Consider the following 19,595-nt stretch of genomic DNA (forward strand, 5'->3'; position numbering starts at 1 on the left):
TGCCTGTGCCTGTCTTCCTCCAATAAAGCCAGTCTGATCCTCATCTATCATATCGGGCATGAATGTCCCGAATCTTTTTGAGATATCGAGGTATAAATCGCATAATCATTATTTAATATGAATATTGGTCTGAAGCTACTGTAAACTTCTTTATCCTTGTGTAACAGTGTAATAAATAATGTTAAGTTTATAGTGAACATCCCTAATTCAGTGATAAGGCCAAGGAGATCAGCCGAAGGGTATTGCTTCCTTTAAGAAACTCAAGCCTAGCGAATGGACGAGTGAACATCGGAGGTCATTCAAACAGCTTAAATCGGGTCTGCTTGAATCAGTGGTTTTAGCTCATCCAGATTTTAATAGGCCCTTCAACTGATGCGTCTGTAGACGGGCTGGGTGCAGTCATCTCCCAGGTGGCAGAGGGGGAAAGCAAGGCCCATCCCATCGTCTTTGTGAGTAAATCTCTCCCCCATGCCTAGACAAAGTATCCTGCACACCGGCTTTAAGGGCCAGAAACCGCAGTTCCTGGCCCTTAAATGGGCAGTCTGAAAAATTCTGCCTTTGGCTGAAAGGACACGAGTTTACTGTCTGGACGGATCATAATCCACTAACATACATACTCATACTCATGAGTATGCAAAGATGGGTAGCAAAGTTAGCCCTGTACAACTTCAGTATCAAGTATATTCCTGGTAAAAAAAAACATTGTCGCAGTTGCCCTCAGCATACAGCCCTTTGCGTCATGTTAGCAGGAGGCTGGTATCTGAACTAAACGGAGCCTTTCTTGAAGAGGCCAAGCAAATAAAGGACAATACCATACAGGAAGTCTTCTGACTCAGTGCCAATCAGCAGGGAGTCGGTTGCTGTCCATACACCACTACACTATCACTCGCTGGACATGATGAGGTGAGAGCCGTGCTGGAGGGTCATTTTGATTGGGAGATGGGCCCCAAAGGAAGGGCCATCTCTTGGCTTGCACAGGATGTTCAGCAGTTAATTCCTGCTGGTCAGAGTCCCTTACCTGTATTTCCCATCAAGGAACTGCAAGACCAACAGCAACAAGACAGTACGCTGTCCAGGGTTCTATTTTTGTGACTCGTGGTAGATGGCCATTGAGAAGGGAAAGGGCTAATGAGATAGGCAGAGTTTTGAAAATGCTGAAACAGTGGGACAAACTCAAGATGTTAGATGGTTCCCCTACAGAGTGAGCAAAAACCCTCTGACTGGAAAGAAAAGATTCAAGTGATTCAAGGCTCAGTGCTTGGCCCCATCCTCTTCATCCTCTACATGATCCCACTAGGTCACATCATCCGCCGCCATGGTCTTCAATTTCACTGTTACGCCGACGATACCCAACTATACATCACCACCACAGCCATTACTCCTGCCATCCTTTCCACTCTCACCAACTGTCTCACTGACATTAAAACCTGGATGGACCACAACTTCCTCAAACTCAACGGCAATAAAACTGAAATTATCATCTTCGGCCCCCCCACCTCCCAGAACTTCTCACTTTGCATCGATGGTCACTCTGTCACTCCCTCCCCCCTGGTCAGAAACCTCGGCATCATCATGGACGCCACGCTCTCCTTCGAGTCACACATAAACAGCGTCAGAAAAACATCCTTCTTCCACCTCCGCAACATTGCATGCCTTCGACCCACTCTTTCATCCTCAGCTGCCGAAGCACTAATCCACGCTTTCATCACTTGCAGACTCGACTAATGCAATAGCATTCTGTATGGCCTCCCCTCCACTATTCTTCAAAAATTGCAATATGTACAAATCTCTGCTGCCCGACTGCTTACTAACTCCCCCTCCAGAGAACACATTACTCCCATCCTCCGTCAACTTCATTTGCTATCAATAAAACAACGCATCAATTTCAAGATCCTCCTCACCACCTACAAAGCGCTAAACAACTTTGCACCCTCGTACATAACAGATCTCCTCCATCGCCACTCCCCCACTCGCCGCCTACGCTCCGCTGATACACTCTGTTCATTCAAATGTAAACTTAAAACCTATCTCTTCAGGACCACCTACAACATTTGACAAATCATCCTCCGCCATCTTCCACTCTCTCCCGCTCTCTTAATGTGTTGCCTATTGTTGTGGTGTTGTTTATTTTTTTCCTTTTGTTTGATTGTCTGTCTGTATGTATCCTTTCTTATTTGTAAAGCGTCTTTGAGTATTTAGAAAAGCGCTATAAAAAACTGATCAATTATTATTATTATTATTATTAAGTATGTTTTTGCAGCCTCGTTACTCAAGCAAGTGCTGCAATTTTGACTTTAGTTTGGACTGATATGGAACGGGATGTCAGAGAGTATGTGAAAACCTGCAAGCGATGTGTGGTCAGCAAGACTCCTGAACCAGAAGCCAGAGCCCCTCTGGAAAGCTCACACGCACAGGACACTGACTTTGCCGTGCAGTTTAACACAGGGGAGACTGATGAGCTGAGCAATTCCTGATCAGAACCCAGGGTACCTGCTAGTCAAAGTGCAGATCAGAGATTGGAGGCTACCGTGCAGCTCTCTAGTATTGGTAGTTCCCCTAGTAGTAGGGTGAGTCGAGTTAGAACCTGTGTGGGATGGATTGTTAAACCAGTGAATCGGCAGATTCAGAACATGTCACAGCAACATGATCAACACACAAATAGTTCAGTTCATAGTTTAGTTAGAGCTCTAATGTCATGAACATTTACGCATGCACACCTACTGACAAAAAAGTTAATTTTCTTTCTATGATATGATGGTTTCTTTCCAGGACGGGGGTGTTTTTCCTTCCTTCATAGTGAATCTAAGTGATGCTAGCAATATGGGAATTAATTCCTGTTTTATAGATGTCTTATAAATGTCTTATAGAATTTGGATGGAAGCCCATCACTACCTGGCGATTTACTGTTCTTTGTTCTACTAATTGCATCTTCCAACTCTTCCTCCATAATATCAGAATTAAACAATCGATTCTGCTCTTCCCCTATAGATGGTAAGTGTCTCTAGGAACGTCTCCATACTCTCCTCCTCATCTGCTGTTGGTTGGGTATAAAGTGTCCTATAGTAATCATCAAATGCCCCTTCAATTTCCTCTGGTTCTCCCAACAACTCATTGTTTTAGGCGCTACTGATCTTATGTATAGTGTTTAATATTTGTTGTGGCCTAATCCATATGTCTGCTTCATAAATCTAGTTTTCTTCTCCACTTCTGTTTTAATATCTTATCTATCTTCCCTCTAATTTCTTCAACCTTGTCTTTCTAGTTCCTTTAGTTGTCTAGTTAAGTTTACAAAGCGCTAAACAACTTTGCACCCTCGTACATAACAGATCTCCTCCATCGCCACTCCCCCACTCGCCGCCTACGCTCCGCTGATACACTCTGTTCATTCAAATGTAAACTTAAAACCTATCTCTTCAGGACCACCTACAACATTTGACAAATCATCCTCCGCCATCTTCCACTCTCTCCCGCTCTCTTAATGTGTTGCCTATTGTTGTGGTGTTGTTTATTTTTTTTCCTTTTGTTTGATTGTCTGTCTGTATGTATCCTTTCTTATTTGTAAAGCGTCTTTGAGTATTTAGAAAAGCGCTATAAAAAACTGATCAATTATTATTATTATTATTATTAAGTATGTTTTTGCAGCCTCGTTACTCAAGCAAGTGCTGCAATTTTGACTTTAGTTTGGACTGATATGGAACGGGATGTCAGAGAGTATGTGAAAACCTGCAAGCGATGTGTGGTCAGCAAGACTCCTGAACCAGAAGCCAGAGCCCCTCTGGAAAGCTCACACGCACAGGACACTGACTTTGCCGTGCAGTTTAACACAGGGGAGACTGATGAGCTGAGCAATTCCTGATCAGAACCCAGGGTACCTGCTAGTCAAAGTGCAGATCAGAGATTGGAGGCTACCGTGCAGCTCTCTAGTATTGGTAGTTCCCCTAGTAGTAGGGTGAGTCGAGTTAGAACCTGTGTGGGATGGATTGTTAAACCAGTGAATCGGCAGATTCAGAACATGTCACAGCAACATGATCAACACACAAATAGTTCAGTTCATAGTTTAGTTAGAGCTCTAATGTCATGAACATTTACGCATGCACACCTACTGACAAAAAAGTTAATTTTCTTTCTATGATATGATGGTTTCTTTTCAGGACGGGGGTGTTTTTCCTTCCTTCATAGTGAATCTAAGTGATGCTAGCAATATGGGAATTAATTCCTGTTTTATAGATGTCTTATAAATGTCTTATAGAATTTGGATGGAAGCCCATCACTACCTGGCGATTTACTGTTCTTTGTTCTACTAATTGCATCTTCCAACTCTTCCTCCATAATATCAGAATTAAACAATCGATTCTGCTCTTCCCCTATAGATGGTAAGTGTCTCTAGGAACGTCTCCATACTCTCCTCCTCATCTGCTGTTGGTTGGGTATAAAGTGTCCTATAGTAATCATCAAATGCCCCTTCAATTTCCTCTGGTTCTCCCAACAACTCATTGTTTTAGGCGCTACTGATCTTATGTATAGTGTTTAATATTTGTTGTGGCCTAATCCATATGTCTGCTTCATAAATCTAGTTTTCTTCTCCACTTCTGTTTTAATATCTTATCTATCTTCCCTCTAATTTCTTCAACCTTGTCTTTCTAGTTCCTTTAGTTGTCTAGTTAAGTTTACAAAGCGCTAAACAACTTTGCACCCTCGTACATAACAGATCTCCTCCATCGCCACTCCCCCACTCGCCGCCTACGCTCCGCTGATACACTCTGTTCATTCAAATGTAAACTTAAAACCTATCTCTTCAGGACCACCTACAACATTTGACAAATCATCCTCCGCCATCTTCCACTCTCTCCCGCTCTCTTAATGTGTTGCCTATTGTTGTGGTGTTGTTTATTTTTTTTCCTTTTGTTTGATTGTCTGTCTGTATGTATCCTTTCTTATTTGTAAAGCGTCTTTGAGTATTTAGAAAAGCGCTATAAAAAACTGATCAATTATTATTATTATTATTATTAAGTATGTTTTTGCAGCCTCGTTACTCAAGCAAGTGCTGCAATTTTGACTTTAGTTTGGACTGATATGGAACGGGATGTCAGAGAGTATGTGAAAACCTGCAAGCGATGTGTGGTCAGCAAGACTCCTGAACCAGAAGCCAGAGCCCCTCTGGAAAGCTCACACGCACAGGACACTGACTTTGCCGTGCAGTTTAACACAGGGGAGACTGATGAGCTGAGCAATTCCTGATCAGAACCCAGGGTACCTGCTAGTCAAAGTGCAGATCAGAGATTGGAGGCTACCGTGCAGCTCTCTAGTATTGGTAGTTCCCCTAGTAGTAGGGTGAGTCGAGTTAGAACCTGTGTGGGATGGATTGTTAAACCAGTGAATCGGCAGATTCAGAACATGTCACAGCAACATGATCAACACACAAATAGTTCAGTTCATAGTTTAGTTAGAGCTCTAATGTCATGAACATTTACGCATGCACACCTACTGACAAAAAAGTTAATTTTCTTTCTATGATATGATGGTTTCTTTCCAGGACGGGGGTGTTTTTCCTTCCTTCATAGTGAATCTAAGTGATGCTAGCAATATGGGAATTAATTCCTGTTTTATAGATGTCTTATAAATGTCTTATAGAATTTGGATGGAAGCCCATCACTACCTGGCGATTTACTGTTCTTTGTTCTACTAATTGCATCTTCCAACTCTTCCTCCATAATATCAGAATTAAACAATCGATTCTGCTCTTCCCCTATAGATGGTAAGTGTCTCTAGGAACGTCTCCATACTCTCCTCCTCATCTGCTGTTGGTTGGGTATAAAGTGTCCTATAGTAATCATCAAATGCCCCTTCAATTTCCTCTGGTTCTCCCAACAACTCATTGTTTTAGGCGCTACTGATCTTATGTATAGTGTTTAATATTTGTTGTGGCCTAATCCATATGTCTGCTTCATAAATCTAGTTTTCTTCTCCACTTCTGTTTTAATATCTTATCTATCTTCCCTCTAATTTCTTCAACCTTGTCTTTCTAGTTCCTTTAGTTGTCTAGTTAAGTTTGCATAGAGTTCTAGTCTGGCTCTTTTGAGGAGTGCTGTTTGTGCTATTAGTTTCCCCCTTTTACTACCTTCAGCGCGTCCCACTGAATAGTTGGATCCACTACCCTGTTATCATTTCCAGCCTTCCTCCTTGTATCTGATCACGTCCTCCTTGTATCTGATTATATCTCCCTGTTTTTCCTCCACTAATCCCTTATTATTCAGTAGACCTACATTCAACCTTCAGACTGTGTTCTTCTTCCTACTGGTTGGATTCACAGGTATATTGCACTATAGTCTAACAAGTCTTTAACACCTATCTTACAGTTTTCTACTCTGTGTTTATCTCCAGTTGTCGTAAAAAGGTAATCCTTGAATAAATTGAGTGTGGATGTGAATAATGTGATCAGTCTCTATGAAGTGTGTGCATGTCCCTCCATATGTCTGTGATTCCTATTTCCTTCAGTTGTAGGTTCATGTATTACGTCTGCCAGCCTGGCTCCACACAGCTGCTTGACGGAAACTGAACTGTCTGAACCTGGCAAGGTGGAACATGGTGTGTATCAATTTAAAGAATATGCTTCTGGAAGATATATGTTGAGCTTTTTATATATCATTTTTATTTAAACTACTCCTGAGAATCCTAAATCATTTAATCAAAATTCAAGTAGTGAGTGACTCGGTAAACAGGACATTTTGTGGGCGCATTAAAAGTGGCAATCTAATCCTGCAGTTGTGTTTTGGACCCTGCTTTTCATTCTAGCATTAACTTTGAAACTGCCCACCACTGGTCAGGTGGGACGTAAGCATTTTAAACGCTTTGTATCCGTCAGCTGACATCCCTAGCACCTCCTCGCTGGCCAGTAGCTGGTGATGAAAGGCTCTTCAGCTCACCTGCCCGATCAACTGAACCATGTGACACTCCCCCCCCCACACACACACACACACACACACACACAGCACTCACTGACTTTGCTGGAATGTTGAGTGAATGGGTCAAAGGCCAGATATTGTCCCCATAAACAACGTACATCCTTTCATACATTCAGGCTGATAAATAAACAATGTGAATACATTGTTTTTAACAGTGATTTAATGTTGTCCAATTTCCAGATATTTCTAAACACATTTCAACCATTTAAAAATGAGGAAGCCACAAGTTGAACAGACATATTGAGTTTGTTTGTAATCTGAATGTGAAATCAAGGAAAAATATTTTGCATTCTGTATTTAAAGAATAAAGTAAACACAAAGCAGCATATTTACTACAGAAGTGATGAGATTCACGCCTTGGATTGTTTAGGGGTATTTTATTGCATAACTACACAAGACAAGACTGGCCTCTATCAGTGGTGTGAAAGTAGGGGAGAATACTTATGGGCACTGCCTACAGAACCATGATGAACTTACCCGTTTCCTCCCTACAACTACACCTGTACGATAAAGGCCAATGCGTCCTTCTTATGAGACTATGCATTGTCCCGGTATTCTGTTGTAAATGAACTCCCTAAAGAGCCCCCCTGTTTCCTTTAAAAGTAGCAACGGATTGAAATACCCTAACTAACTTCCAAAATATCACATTCTTCCAATATAGTGGCCTAGCCATCCAGAGAATAGCCTTGTCCCCAGTTGCTGGACAGGGATAGGTGGGGCCCCAGTACCAGCTGTGGCCCCCACACGCTGAACAGCGAGAAGTTGGGCCCTAGTACCAGCTGTGGCCCCCACAGGCTGAACAGGGATAAGTCGGGCCCCAGTACCAGCTGTGGCCCCTGCAAACCCCCTGAATGCAATAGAAAATACATGACAAATCAAAGTCGTAGGCATGGAAAAGGCTAAAGCAAGGCCCGAGGCCCTCTGTACTTGAACATGAACATCCTTTAGGACCAGTGGCATGAATCAAAGGAAATTAGCATCCGTTCACATCTTGCCTGAGTGTTTGAGAAGTAGATATATTTTAGCCTATGAGAGGTATGTTCATGCTTTCTTATCCTCTGATTATTGACAAATACATCATTCCTGTTCAACTCTTGTTAGAGTTCGTAAATGCACGCCCCTTGCAAGCTCACAGGAGATGTGCACACACTTAACACTTTTAAAACATAATTCAATGATATAGTCTCCGTCCTCACTGTGCAATACTTCTTTACAAGGACCACATAAGGCAAGTGACGTTACTAGGCACCGATATCAACCCATCACAAAGGGCATTAGCGTCGCTAGATGCTGCTTTTAGGTTGGGTTTGTGGTGGACATGCCTTCAAACATCTTACAGACATTAGAAGGTACACACAGTAGCATGGGCAGGAATGACGGTCACAATCCTGATTTCATCCTTCTCCAAGGCAGGTCATTCACTAAGTCCAGATTGCAAGGTGACAGACACGTACGCTGTGTATCAGTAGAGTCAGATCAATAGTTATGTGTATCCCCATTAGGAGTCAAACACAGGTGTGTTGCTGAGTCACTTAAGCCTCCTTAAATATTCCATTGACATTTCAATAGAAAAAGGTTTCTGAAGCAACAATTGAAGCGTTAGTGCTCATTAAACTGATTTGTTTTCTTCTCTGATTGAGGGGTAGAGCAGTATGTGTGCGTAAGGGCAACAAGGTGAGCTACCGTGAGTCACATTGGCAGGCTGCTAGGTTTGATACTCTGCATGGCTACTTCTATATTGTCAGTGAGGATGCCAATTCATTGAATATCAAATAAATGGAGAATTAAAGATGCCCTTTTCCATTATGTAGATTGTTTCATTTTGTAGATTGTATGTATACAAATATACAATAACAAAATATCACCGCAGTTATGCTGTGAAGAACATATCAAGGAAATGATTGGGACAATAAATTAGCACTACCTCTTAAACGTTGGTTCATGTTCATTTAAGATGACTCTTCTGCACTGAATACTGTACTCTTCGAATACACTCGGCGCTTGTGGCTAGATGTGTTTTGGTTGAAAGTCGGAAGAGAGAGCCTCCCCATCCAGGTGTAATCCCCCTCAGCTTCTCCTCTCTGTAATCCTCGTCGTCTTTCAGCAGAGGTCCCCTCTGACCTCCAGGCCCGGGGCTCTCAGCAGCTGCTGCAGGCCCAGCCTCTGGCCCCGTCTCCCCCCTCGTCCCTTCCCCTGTACAGGTGGACCGTCCCGCCGCCGGCCGCTGTGCCAGATGGCTGGCTCAGCATCAAAGGTTTCTGGGACTTCAACTTGTGCGCCACGGTCATGAAAATGGCTTCCACGTGGTCACTGCTCCCGCGGTCGCTGGCCCCGTCGCCCCCCCCTTTAGAGCCCGGGCTCTTGGCCGACGTTTCAAAGAGCGGCATGGAGTGGGAGTCGGCGAACTGCTGCGCCACGTCGGTGCCCACCTGGACCGACTCCTGCAGGTCACACTTGTTGCCCACCAGGATGCGCGGCACCTCGGTGCCCAGGGAGTGCTGCTTGCACTCCTCGATCCAGGAGGGGAGGCCCCGGAAGCTGCTGGCGCTGGTCACGTCGTACACAAACACCACGGCGTGCACGTTGCGGTAGTAGTGCTGCACCATGGACTTCCTGAAGCGCTCCTGACCTGCTGTGTCCCACAGCTGGATCTGAGGACGGAGGAATGAGATGAAGAAAAACGGGGAGAGAGAGTATGCTGAGATGTAAAAGATCCATTCGTGTGCTGGCGATGGGTCACAGAGGCTACTACAACATTAAACGACCTGGAGTATGAATAAGTTTAACTTATGGTAATCCCCATAAATGGTACAAACGGAAGTACATGGGATATAGGCGAGTGTTGGGTCACCCCGCACCTTGATTTTCTCGCCATCAATGTCGATGAGACGTTCCCTGAAATCCACGCCAATCGTTGCCTCGGTCTTCTCTGGAAACTTGCCGGCACAAAACCGATAGGTGAGACACGTCTTTCCAACTCCAGAGTCCCCGATCACTATGATTTTAAAGATCCGAGTGCGCGGAGGAGGAAGAGTCGTGCTGGAAAGAGAGCTTGGGAATCCAGCTGGCTCCACCCCGGCCATGGTATAAATATATATATATATATATATATTTATTTATTTATATACATGTATGTATATAGTTCAAGTTCAAGTTATATCTATCTACTCGGGATAAACCGGTTGGCAACGATAAATGCCGTTGTCGACTAGATTGACCAAATATCACCTACTATCTAACCGGAATACGTCCAAGACGAAGGCGTAAGCAAATAGAGCTGCTGCTGGTGGGACGATGACTGATCCAACACTGTCCCTCCCGTGTAACATGGATACTATGTCCCGGCTCACGCTTATTGCCAATTGTTATTACATGATGATCGTCAAACCCAAAGTACCCCTTATTTCTTCGCAGCATCAGCAGCGATCAACATACACACCTTATACTCTGATTTGAAGCCACGTAATGCGTTACGGAGTCGTGGAGATATCGCGAGACCAAAGCCCAACCACGGAGCGCATCCTCGGCGTCATATGTGCGTAAAGGACGCGTTCAGGATCTAGATTACAATTATAAACATCACCTGATAAATTCTCGCTCATGTTCAACCATCGCAATCAGTTCTAATAAGTGATTCATCTGATTCAGCAAAGAAGCGCAAAGAGGACCCTGCGGGCATTTATACTTGTTATGAAGTCTAGTCTCACGAACAACCTGTTTTTCCGGTTTTATGTCATAGCCTACGAACGTTTCCTGAACACTCTTATTTCGGAAAAAGGGAAGGTTTACGTAAAGACACGTAAAACCTTCCGAACCTCAGATCTGCTTTGAAGGCGGCACGAGGGCAGTGATGACGCTCTCAACAAAAATGGCTGCGCCCGTGAAGAGATTTATTTTCTTTGTAGTTGTACAACATTGGTCATTTAATGTAGATTTTAAACACTTACACACTTGATTAAATTGCTAATTTATTCCGGTCACCAATTTATGCATTGCACGGTCTTGCTGTGCGTGTAATACAATGTAAAGTTGTGTTGTTTGTTTTCGGGCTGGTTTGCTAAAGAGTAATGTATCTAACAATAAACAACGGCTAGCCAATTTCATGACACAATCACAAAGACGAACGGGAACGCTATAAATGCTCCGGGACCGGAAATGACGTCTCAGAAGGCAAAAGAAATGTGCAACTCGGAAGGGTGGCGTCCGATTTGGACGAGTTGGACGCCACCCCGAGTTGGACGCCACCCCAGGAACGCATGTATGCGCCACACAAAAAAAGAATGTCACAACTAAAATAAATAATAATTGTATGTAGAACTACGTAATATGTAATTTAAAGGACTACAACTTGTAGCATACTGGAGTCCAAACAATTTAAGATGTACTTTAAACTCAAGCACTATGCAGACCTTTCCTGTTCAAACAGTGAATGACGTCCAATAACCAAAGTCCGAGTTTCTTCATGCGCACAGGACACAGGTCGACATGTCCGTAAGTAGCCTCTCTCTCATGCACTACATTTGATTCTGGATCTACATTATTTAAAAAAAAAAAAAAAGACAAATAACATAGTATAGATAGGAATTGCTAGTTAGATATCTTTTCACCCCATTATATTTATAGGCCAGTTATTGAATGAATGAATAGTTTATTCCAGACTCAAAGTTCCGTATAAAGACAATAAAAATACAAGGTCAACATAGATTAAAATACAAGGTCAACATTGATTAAAATACATGCAAACATCAATTCCAGTGTTTCCACAACCCAGAGGAGTACCTTGTATCACTGTTTAGTGTCAGTGAGCGCAATTATTAATTTGTTTAGTGGCTGTAAAAGATGACAAATAAATTTGTACATAAAATTCCTCAACACAGCATGGTGACATTACAAGTCACGAACAAAGAGCTTTCACTTGTCCATCTTGGAAGTTTAAGGAGGATCCTAAACGCATCATTATATGCTACCAGTAATTTCTTCAGTTTTGCTGTTCTATATTTATATTTCATTATAATGTATGGAGCATATTAACACGTTATTATATATCAGAGTGCATACTAATGGGAGGTGTGAGGACTTTACTAAATCAATATCAGGCTACATGTTTACCACAACGTCACCCTAACAATTAGAAGATATTGCTGGCTGGTTTGTTAGCTCCAGATGTATGACCAAAACTGTAATGGTAGATCATTTTACACATTGAAGATTTTATCCAAGTATGTGCTTATACACATTCATACAGGTCCCCGTAGGAATGGAGCTGTCTCCGTCTCCCAAAGGCCTTGAGGAAGAGTATGGAACCCTCTTCACACCAGCCTCCTTGCTCTTCGTCCATCAGCTGGTGTCCGAGTTTGACAATGAGGTGGATCAGGTTAGGACCAATCAATAGATAGCAATGACATACAATAATAATATAACCATGATGATGCTACATGGTGGCCTTTACTGGACTCCTCACGGCTGGTTGGAAAGACAATAATCCATGAGCTGGTGCTCCATGTGCCGCGCAGGAGATCTCCCTGAGTGTGCATGGTGATGGCTGGTTTAACCACAAACGTCATGCAGCCTCACCTGGCCCTAGAGTCCAATCAGTCTGACTCGCTGACAAACCTCCACAAATAGTAAAATACACTGTTAGTAAATTGAGCTAACCTAGTTTAAAGGAGGAAGCAAGATAATGAAGAGTATAGTCTCAGTTTCTTTAAGGGTTTCAATCTCATTTCTGAGTAGGGCTTCAGATTTTGTCTGTGTGTCTTTTGGGACAGACCCCCATGGCCTTTTCCCTCTTGTATCAGCACCAGTGCTTAATAATTGATAGTAAAAGTCCAAGGTTTGGTACAGTTGCTGTAGGCTCAAGAGGCCCAGCTGGGGCCCGTTGGGTGAATTTATCTCCTTGACCAGGTGGACAGACTGCTACTAATATTGTGACAGATGGTGGTTTGGTAACGGTATCCTTTGGTACGTTGTCTTACAGTCCTGCGTAAGGTAAAAGGCAAACAAAAGGAAGATGAATTGAAACTATGTATGGAATAGCTAGTTGGAATTGCTTTATTGTTATGCTGCATACTTCAATTGCATCCATTTAGTTGCTGATGCCAAGGGCAAGTGGGTTGGTGGCAAAATCATCTCTGTTTATTGTTCATGCTGCTCCAGCCCTTCTTCAGAACAGATGCTGGTGGGTAATGGCAAGTCATCAGGAGGGTAAGGTTCTTCAGGAAAGCAATGGTCATCAGGAGGGTAATGTCATCAGGAGGGTCATGGCCATTAGGGGGGTAATGGCCTTCAGGAGGGTTATGGTCATCAGGAGGGTTATGGTAATCAGGAGGGTAATGATCTATCATCAGGAGGGTAATGGTCATCAGGAGGGTAATGATCTGTCATCAGAGGGTTATGGTAATGAGGAGGGTAATGATCTATCATCAGGAGGGTAATGGTCATCAGGAGGGTAATGGTCTGTTATCAGAAGGGTTATGGTAATCAGGAGGGTAATGATCTATCATCAGGAGGGTAATGGTCATCAGGAGGGTAATGATCTGTCATCAGAGGGTAATGGTCATCAGGAGGGTAATGATCTGTCATCAGGAGGGTAATGGTCATCAGGAGGGTAATGTTGAGCAGGAGGGTTATGGTAATCAGGAGGGTAATGGTCTGTTATCAGAAGGGTAATGGTCATCAGGAGGGTTATGGTCCGTCACCAGGAGGCTAATGGTCATCAGGAGGATACTGGCCATTAGGAGGGAAATGGTCATCAGGAGGATAATTACCATCAGGAGGGTAATGGTCATCAGGAGGATAATGACCATTAGGAGGGAATTGGCCATCAGGAGGATAATTACCATTAGGAGGATAATGGCCTGTCATCAGGAGGATAATGACCATTAGGAGGGTAATGGTCATCAGGAGGATAATGGCCTGTCATCAGGAGGGTAATGGTCACGAACTTGAGTTCATTTAAAAAAAAAAAGAGGACTTTTAACATTAAAAAGTAATTACTACTTCTGATATTGATTCCGTCTGCTTCTGTCTGTTCTGCTGATGTGGAACTCCGCCCTGCTCTCCGGCCCGTGGGGTTCAGGTGCTGCAGCTCAGGGTCTCCAGGAAGGTCCACCTGGACACGTCTGGCGACCTGCCCGTCTTCTCTCGGGCCACGAGCCGCATCCGGGACGACCCGTCCTGGATGGTTCTGCCGGTGCCACGGCGGCTGCAGAGGAGACACGTGGACGTAGGGGACATGGCCCCGTGTGACACGGAGCGTCTCCTGAGAGCCCTGCAGTCTCCGGCGCAGGGCCTGCAGGTGAGAGCAGTGGAGGTGGGGGCTGGTGGCAGCAGGAGGGTTCTCTAGACTCAGGACTCCAGGAAGACATTGTCCCCGTTCTCCGTTTATTCAGCAGAAGCTTTAATGTATCAGCGATGCAAAAGGTGTAGTTTGTTTTACGAAAAACAACCATTTTTAAATGAATCCCACTTCTGAACATTCTATTTTCTTTGCTTTTCTGGCAGATTGACTTTGATGATGGAAACTGCCCAACATTTTACAACCAAATTAAAGGCATTAATAATGTATGCAAAGTGGTACACAACAAATTCCCCGGTAAGTTGATGAGTGAATGTTACGCCATTGCAGGCTGATTTCCTGCTAGTACGAGAACATCCTGTTCAAACAACGTTGATAACCACGGTGAGAGCTTGTCCCCCATGTGAAGGGTCTGAGCCTCCTCATGTCTGTTGCAGGCATCCCAGCCCTACCCAAGGTTCCGGTGCTCATGCTCCGCCCCCGAGCGTGGAATATGGTGGAGCACAACATGCTGGTAGTTAGGCTTCAGTCCGGTTCTCTTGAATATGATTATATATTATATATTATTTGTTAGCCTCAGATCCTCTGGCAGCAATGTCGTGGGCACCACTGCAAAATATTTAAAGATGGTTCAGTGAGAAAGGGCAACCATGAAGGGTTTCAGTTAGCCCTGATCAACACGTGATGTCCTCTGACATGTTCTACTGAACCAATTAGAAACAGTAGTTGTAATAAACTTTGGGGCAATCGTTTGTTTTACTTTAGTGTTATACAGCCCTTTAAATAGAACGTAGTGAATAAAAATAGTTTAGCTTATTTTAGCTCTTTGTCTCCAGGTTAAGTGATGTGATGAGTTAGTTTAGCTCTTTGTCTCCAGGTTTAGTGATGTGATGAGTTAGTTTAGCTCTTTGTCTCCAGGTTAAGTGAGGTGATGAGTTAGTTTAGCTCTTTGTCTCCAGGTTAAGTGAGGTGATGAGTTAGTTTAGCTCTTCGTCTCCAGGTTAAGTGATGTGATGAGTTAGTTTAGCTCTTTGTCTCCAGGTTAAGTGACGTGATGAGTTAGTTTAGCTCTCTGTCTCCAGGTGAACGGTAGAGAGGTTCCTGGTCCTCTGTTTGACTTTGGACTCCTGATGTTTCACTGTGGAAAGGCTCTTTACGACAGCGAGAGTGGACCCTTCTTCTACCTGTCCAAAGTATAACACACACACTATTACCACTACACTCTGAAGCTTTACATAAGGTTCATTCAAATCATCCTTCTCTATTGAAATGCTTTTCCATCCATCTTCCATCATCCCTCTCCTTTCCACCTTTGTTTTCAGGTAGAGAGTTTCATGGAAGCAAGATTATGGAATAACATATTCCTTTGGGCACAACATCAGGTTTATATCCATTTCATCATCAATTAATTGAACTAACTCCAATATTGAACACACTAGCATTTCTTTAGATATATATACCTTCAGTTTATATTATCTTTTATTTTTTACTGTTGATACAAGATACAAGTAAATGCACCATTGGTGTACGGTACAGATTGTATTTCTGTATATATACTATATAAATATAAGCACCATTGTAGTCATTATTAGGTTCTCTAGTATGAGTCGTATTATGGTTGTACTGAGGGATGTGTTTACAGCTACAGCTACCCCGTGGAAGCATCAAGGCCACCGTGCTCATCGAGAACGTCCTGGCCACGTTCGAAATGGAGGAGATCCTCTACGAGCTCCGGGAACACTCTGCCGGTCTCAACTGCGGCATCTGGGACTATTCGGCCTCCTTCGTCAATAAGTTCGGTCAGTGTTCTGTGTGCATGTTTCTGTCTGTAATCGCAGCGGGCCTGATGACTAATGCGAGTATAACCATATCTGACAAGTTCCCTCCATCGTCAAGACAGTTAATGTATATTTTTAAGAGCTATTTGCATTTATAAATACCTTACCTTTTCTCTTTTTTGGTTGTTTGGTTGTAACGGAAAAAAATACCAATCTTTGTAAAATGCCAATGCGGGTTGTGGTTCTATGTTGAGGAGTAAGTAGGGTGTGGTTCTATGAGTCAGTGGTGTGGTTCTATGCTGGTGAGTCAGTGGGGTGTGGTTCTATGCTGGTGAGTCAGTGGGGTGTGGTTCTATGAGTCAATGGGGTGTGGTTCTATGCTGGTGAGTCAGTGGGGTGTGGTTCTGAGTCAGTGGGGTGTGGTTCTATGAGTCAGTGGGGTGTGGTTCTATGCTGGTGAGTCAGTGGGGTGTGGTTCTATGAGTCAGTGGGGTGTGGTTCTATGAGTCAGTGGGGTGTGGTTCTATGAGTCAGTGGGGTGTGGTTCTATGCTGGTGAGTCAGTGGGGTGTGGTTCTATGCTGGTGAGTCAGTGGGGTGTGGTTCTATGCTGGTGAGTCAGTGGGGTGTGGTTCTATGCTGGTGTGGCAATGGGCTGTGGTTCTGTCCCCTACAGGACACAGGGAGGCCTTCCTCCTCCCTGACCGCAGTAAGTACGTCAACATGGAGAAGCGTTTCCTCCGCAGCTACATGAACCTCCTGGTGCAGACCTGCCACCGCCGCGGGGCCCTGGCCACCGGGGGCATGGCCGCCCCCCTGCTGCCCCCGGCCCGGGACGGCCCGGCCCACCGCACCGTGCTGGCTAACGTCACAAGGTGCCACCACTACAGCTAGCGTTCATTAACCTGCTAGTCAGTGTGGCCTCATGTTATCAACCTGCTGGTCAGTGTGGCCTCATGTTATCAACCTGCTGGTCAGTGTGGCCTCATGTTATCAACCTGCTGGTCAGTGTGGCCTCATGTTATCAACCTGCTGGTCAGTGTGGCCTCATGTTATCAACCTGCTGGTCAGTGTGGCCTCATGTTATCAACCTGCTGGTCAGTGTGGCCTCATGTTATCAACCTGCTGGTCAGTGTGGCCTCATGTTATCAACCTGCTGGTCAGTGTGGCCTCATGTTATCAACCTGCTGGTCAGTGTGGCCTCATGTTATCAACCTGCGGGTCAGTGTGGCCTCATGTTATTCTCAACCTGCTAGTCTGTGATGTTTTGGGCGTCTTTGCAACTAGACAGCGGTATGATACAACACATTTGAAATTGAATTATGCTCATGCATTCCGTATGGACACATTAACTTCATCATATTAATTACTTAATTAGCCACAAATGGCTCAATCGAAAAAGAAAAACGTCAACAAGTTAATCCTGGAGGTCCAATAATGTTCCCTCATATCCTCAGGCTGAAGCTGCTGGAGATCCAGGCTGGCGTGGACGGCTTCATGGTGTACGACCTGAAGCTGATAGAGCCCATGCAGAAGGTGAGCAGTGGGCTGTCTCAGGCCGTGGTCTGGTAGCCGCTCTCGGCAGCCATACTAATGCCGACCCCTCTGTCCCCCTCCGCCAGCTGTTCCAGCAGCACACCGGAGGAGAGAACCAGCTGCACCGGGTTCGAGAGGACGTCACGGTGACGCCTGAGGACCTGCTGTGCATGCCTGCGGTGGGTGCTAGACCCCTGGGGTTAGGGGGCATTCCCAACCGGGAGCTAGATACTTACTAGGTCAACAATGTTTGAGGCTTGTGCATTTCTATTCTGGTTTTGGCTGAATGCACTTTAGGAGATGGGACGTATATGCAGACTCCGGAACCCACTGGGCTGTGCATGTGATCCTCTATGTGATCTCCTGGGTCACATAGAGGACCGGTACATCTTTAGGGAGACTGGGGTCAGAAGAAAGCGTTCAGAAACATTGTTACAATCACAGTAAATTTGGGCTTCTTATTATGATCAGCATGGATTGAGGTTGTGTTTTTATTTCTCAACAGGGGGGAGTCACCCTTCATGGCTTAAAGTATAACATTGGTGTGGGCATCCTATTTATTCATGCTTGGCTGTCAGGTGAGCACACACGCTACTTTCCTAAGTATTAAGTGTGTACTCTTATACGGCCCCATGGTTGAAATGGTCCAGAGATTAACTACCTCTGCTCCTAACTCTACGTCTATCCCATCTTCCTCAGGGAAAGGCCATTTCTTCTACAGAGGCCAGGTCGAAGACTCTGCCACAGCAGAAATCTCCAGATCACAGGTGGTCTGAGGAAAAAGCCCTTTTCTTACCCGATATAGCAGGCTTCATTATCTTTAACCATATATTTATAAGCATCACAGGATTTGCTCAACATTGTTCAACCCTATGTGCACATTTAGGGATGATGCATTAGAATATAAAATATCTCCATACCACTGAGTGTGAGTATTATCTCCATACCACTGAGTGTGAGTATTATCCCCATCACTGTGTGAGTATTATCCCCATACCACTGTGAGTATTATCCCCATACCACTGTGTGAGTATTATCCCCATCACTGTGTGAGTATTATCCCCATATCACTGAGTATTATCCCCATCACTGTGTGAGTATTATCCCCATCACTGTGTGAGTATTATCCCCATCGCTGTGTGAGTATTACCCCATATAACCGAATGAGTTGTGTCAGGTGTGGCAGTGGATCCTCCACCAAGCCCAGCTGGAGGACAGCCAGAGGGTGGTGTCCCGGAACCTGGTGGTGCAGCTCACCAAGGAGGTCATGAAGGAGCTGACGGAGGTCACCGCCTGTCAAACCGTTAGGTAGGACGAGGGCCTTCACACACACACACACACACAATGCTGACGCCCAGGCCGAAAAGCACAAGCTTGGTTCTAGTAAGTCGGAGAATGAGCGTAGCATCATAAGCGTGGCTAACCACACAGCTAAGTGTATGGCTCTATATTCCTGTAGCCTAGTGATCTGATGACATCGCCCTCATGTGCTTTAGTGCTGCGGAGAGGTTGCAGACCGCCGCAGAGATGTTCCTAGAGGTGGTGCTAAAGAGGGATTTCCCAGAGTTCCTCACCAGCTACCTGAACCTCGACCACACCTTCCTGAGCTCCCAGCGTGAGGAGGAGGCCGGCGTCGCGCTCATGTCTAAACTCTGAAGGAGGAGATGCTGTCTCAGACTAAAGGGTTACCCATTTGCAAGCTGCAGCGTTATTCCCTTACTTACCAGGAAGCCTTTTGTACCTGAAATAAAATATTAAAAAATTAATTAAAGTTTTCCTTTTCTTTTTTGAGACTTGGGAGTAGTTTTACATCTGGACTCAAAGAGATAACCCATTATCCGTGAGTTACTCGCAATTTAAACACGAATACAATTGGTATAAGGTTACGCAAATGCTGCTTTTATTTAATTCATTTTGTCAGTTTTGTAAGATATAAATTACCTTTTTTTAAAAATGTGAGAAGCAGACGTACCTACAAGGACATTTTGTGAAACACAGGAGCGCTAGAAAAAGATCTAAACTG

General features: G+C 44.4%; 2 protein-coding genes across 3 annotated transcripts; one reads left to right on the plus strand and one right to left on the minus strand.

The window, feature by feature from the left end:
* Positions 1-7,166: 7,166 nt before the first annotated feature.
* On the minus strand, positions 7,167-10,054 carry rab33ba (RAB33B, member RAS oncogene family a). The gene is made up of 2 exons (XM_079744442.1): positions 9,821-10,054; positions 7,167-9,613 (listed from the first exon to the last, which is right to left on the minus strand). Exons 1-2 carry the CDS (start codon positions 10,043-10,045, stop codon positions 9,101-9,103), a joined length of 738 nt encoding a protein of 245 aa, XP_079600568.1. The 5' UTR covers positions 10,046-10,054; the 3' UTR covers positions 7,167-9,100.
* Positions 10,055-11,095: 1,041 nt separating this feature from the next.
* Positions 11,096-19,293, plus strand: ugl (ureidoglycolate lyase). 2 transcript variants are annotated; one of them, XM_079744439.1, is made up of 16 exons: positions 11,096-11,220; positions 11,435-11,453; positions 12,208-12,336; positions 14,041-14,259; positions 14,466-14,556; positions 14,697-14,773; positions 15,342-15,452; positions 15,582-15,641; positions 15,902-16,058; positions 16,713-16,911; positions 17,494-17,572; positions 17,659-17,751; positions 18,078-18,150; positions 18,272-18,339; positions 18,750-18,880; positions 19,069-19,293. In XM_079744439.1, coding segments are annotated over exons 1-16 (1,668 nt in total). In that variant the 5' UTR covers positions 11,096-11,218; the 3' UTR covers positions 19,229-19,293. The 2 variants fall into 2 exon arrangements, with proteins under 2 accessions (XP_079600565.1, XP_079600566.1); XM_079744440.1 differs by lacking the exon at positions 19,069-19,293 and having other exon boundaries at positions 18,459-18,810.
* The last annotated feature ends 302 nt before the right edge of the window (positions 19,294-19,595 follow it).

This window comes from Pollachius pollachius (genome assembly GCF_949987615.1).
Source record: "Pollachius pollachius genome assembly, chromosome: 10".
NCBI lineage: Eukaryota > Metazoa > Chordata > Actinopteri > Gadiformes > Gadidae > Pollachius > Pollachius pollachius.

Coding starts and splice junctions, on each gene's coding strand:
- rab33ba (XM_079744442.1), bottom strand. CDS start 10,045: ATGGCCGGGGTGGAGCCAGCTGGATTCCCAAGCTCTCTTTCCAGCACG. Junction 9,614..9,820: donor TTGATGGCGAGAAAATCAAG/GTGCGGGGTGAC, acceptor CTCCGTCCTCAG/ATCCAGCTGTGGGACACAGC.
- ugl (XM_079744439.1), top strand. Junction 15,642..15,901: donor TCCTTTGGGCACAACATCAG/GTTTATATCCAT, acceptor ATGTGTTTACAG/CTACAGCTACCCCGTGGAAG. Junction 18,151..18,271: donor TATTCATGCTTGGCTGTCAG/GTGAGCACACAC, acceptor CATCTTCCTCAG/GGAAAGGCCATTTCTTCTAC.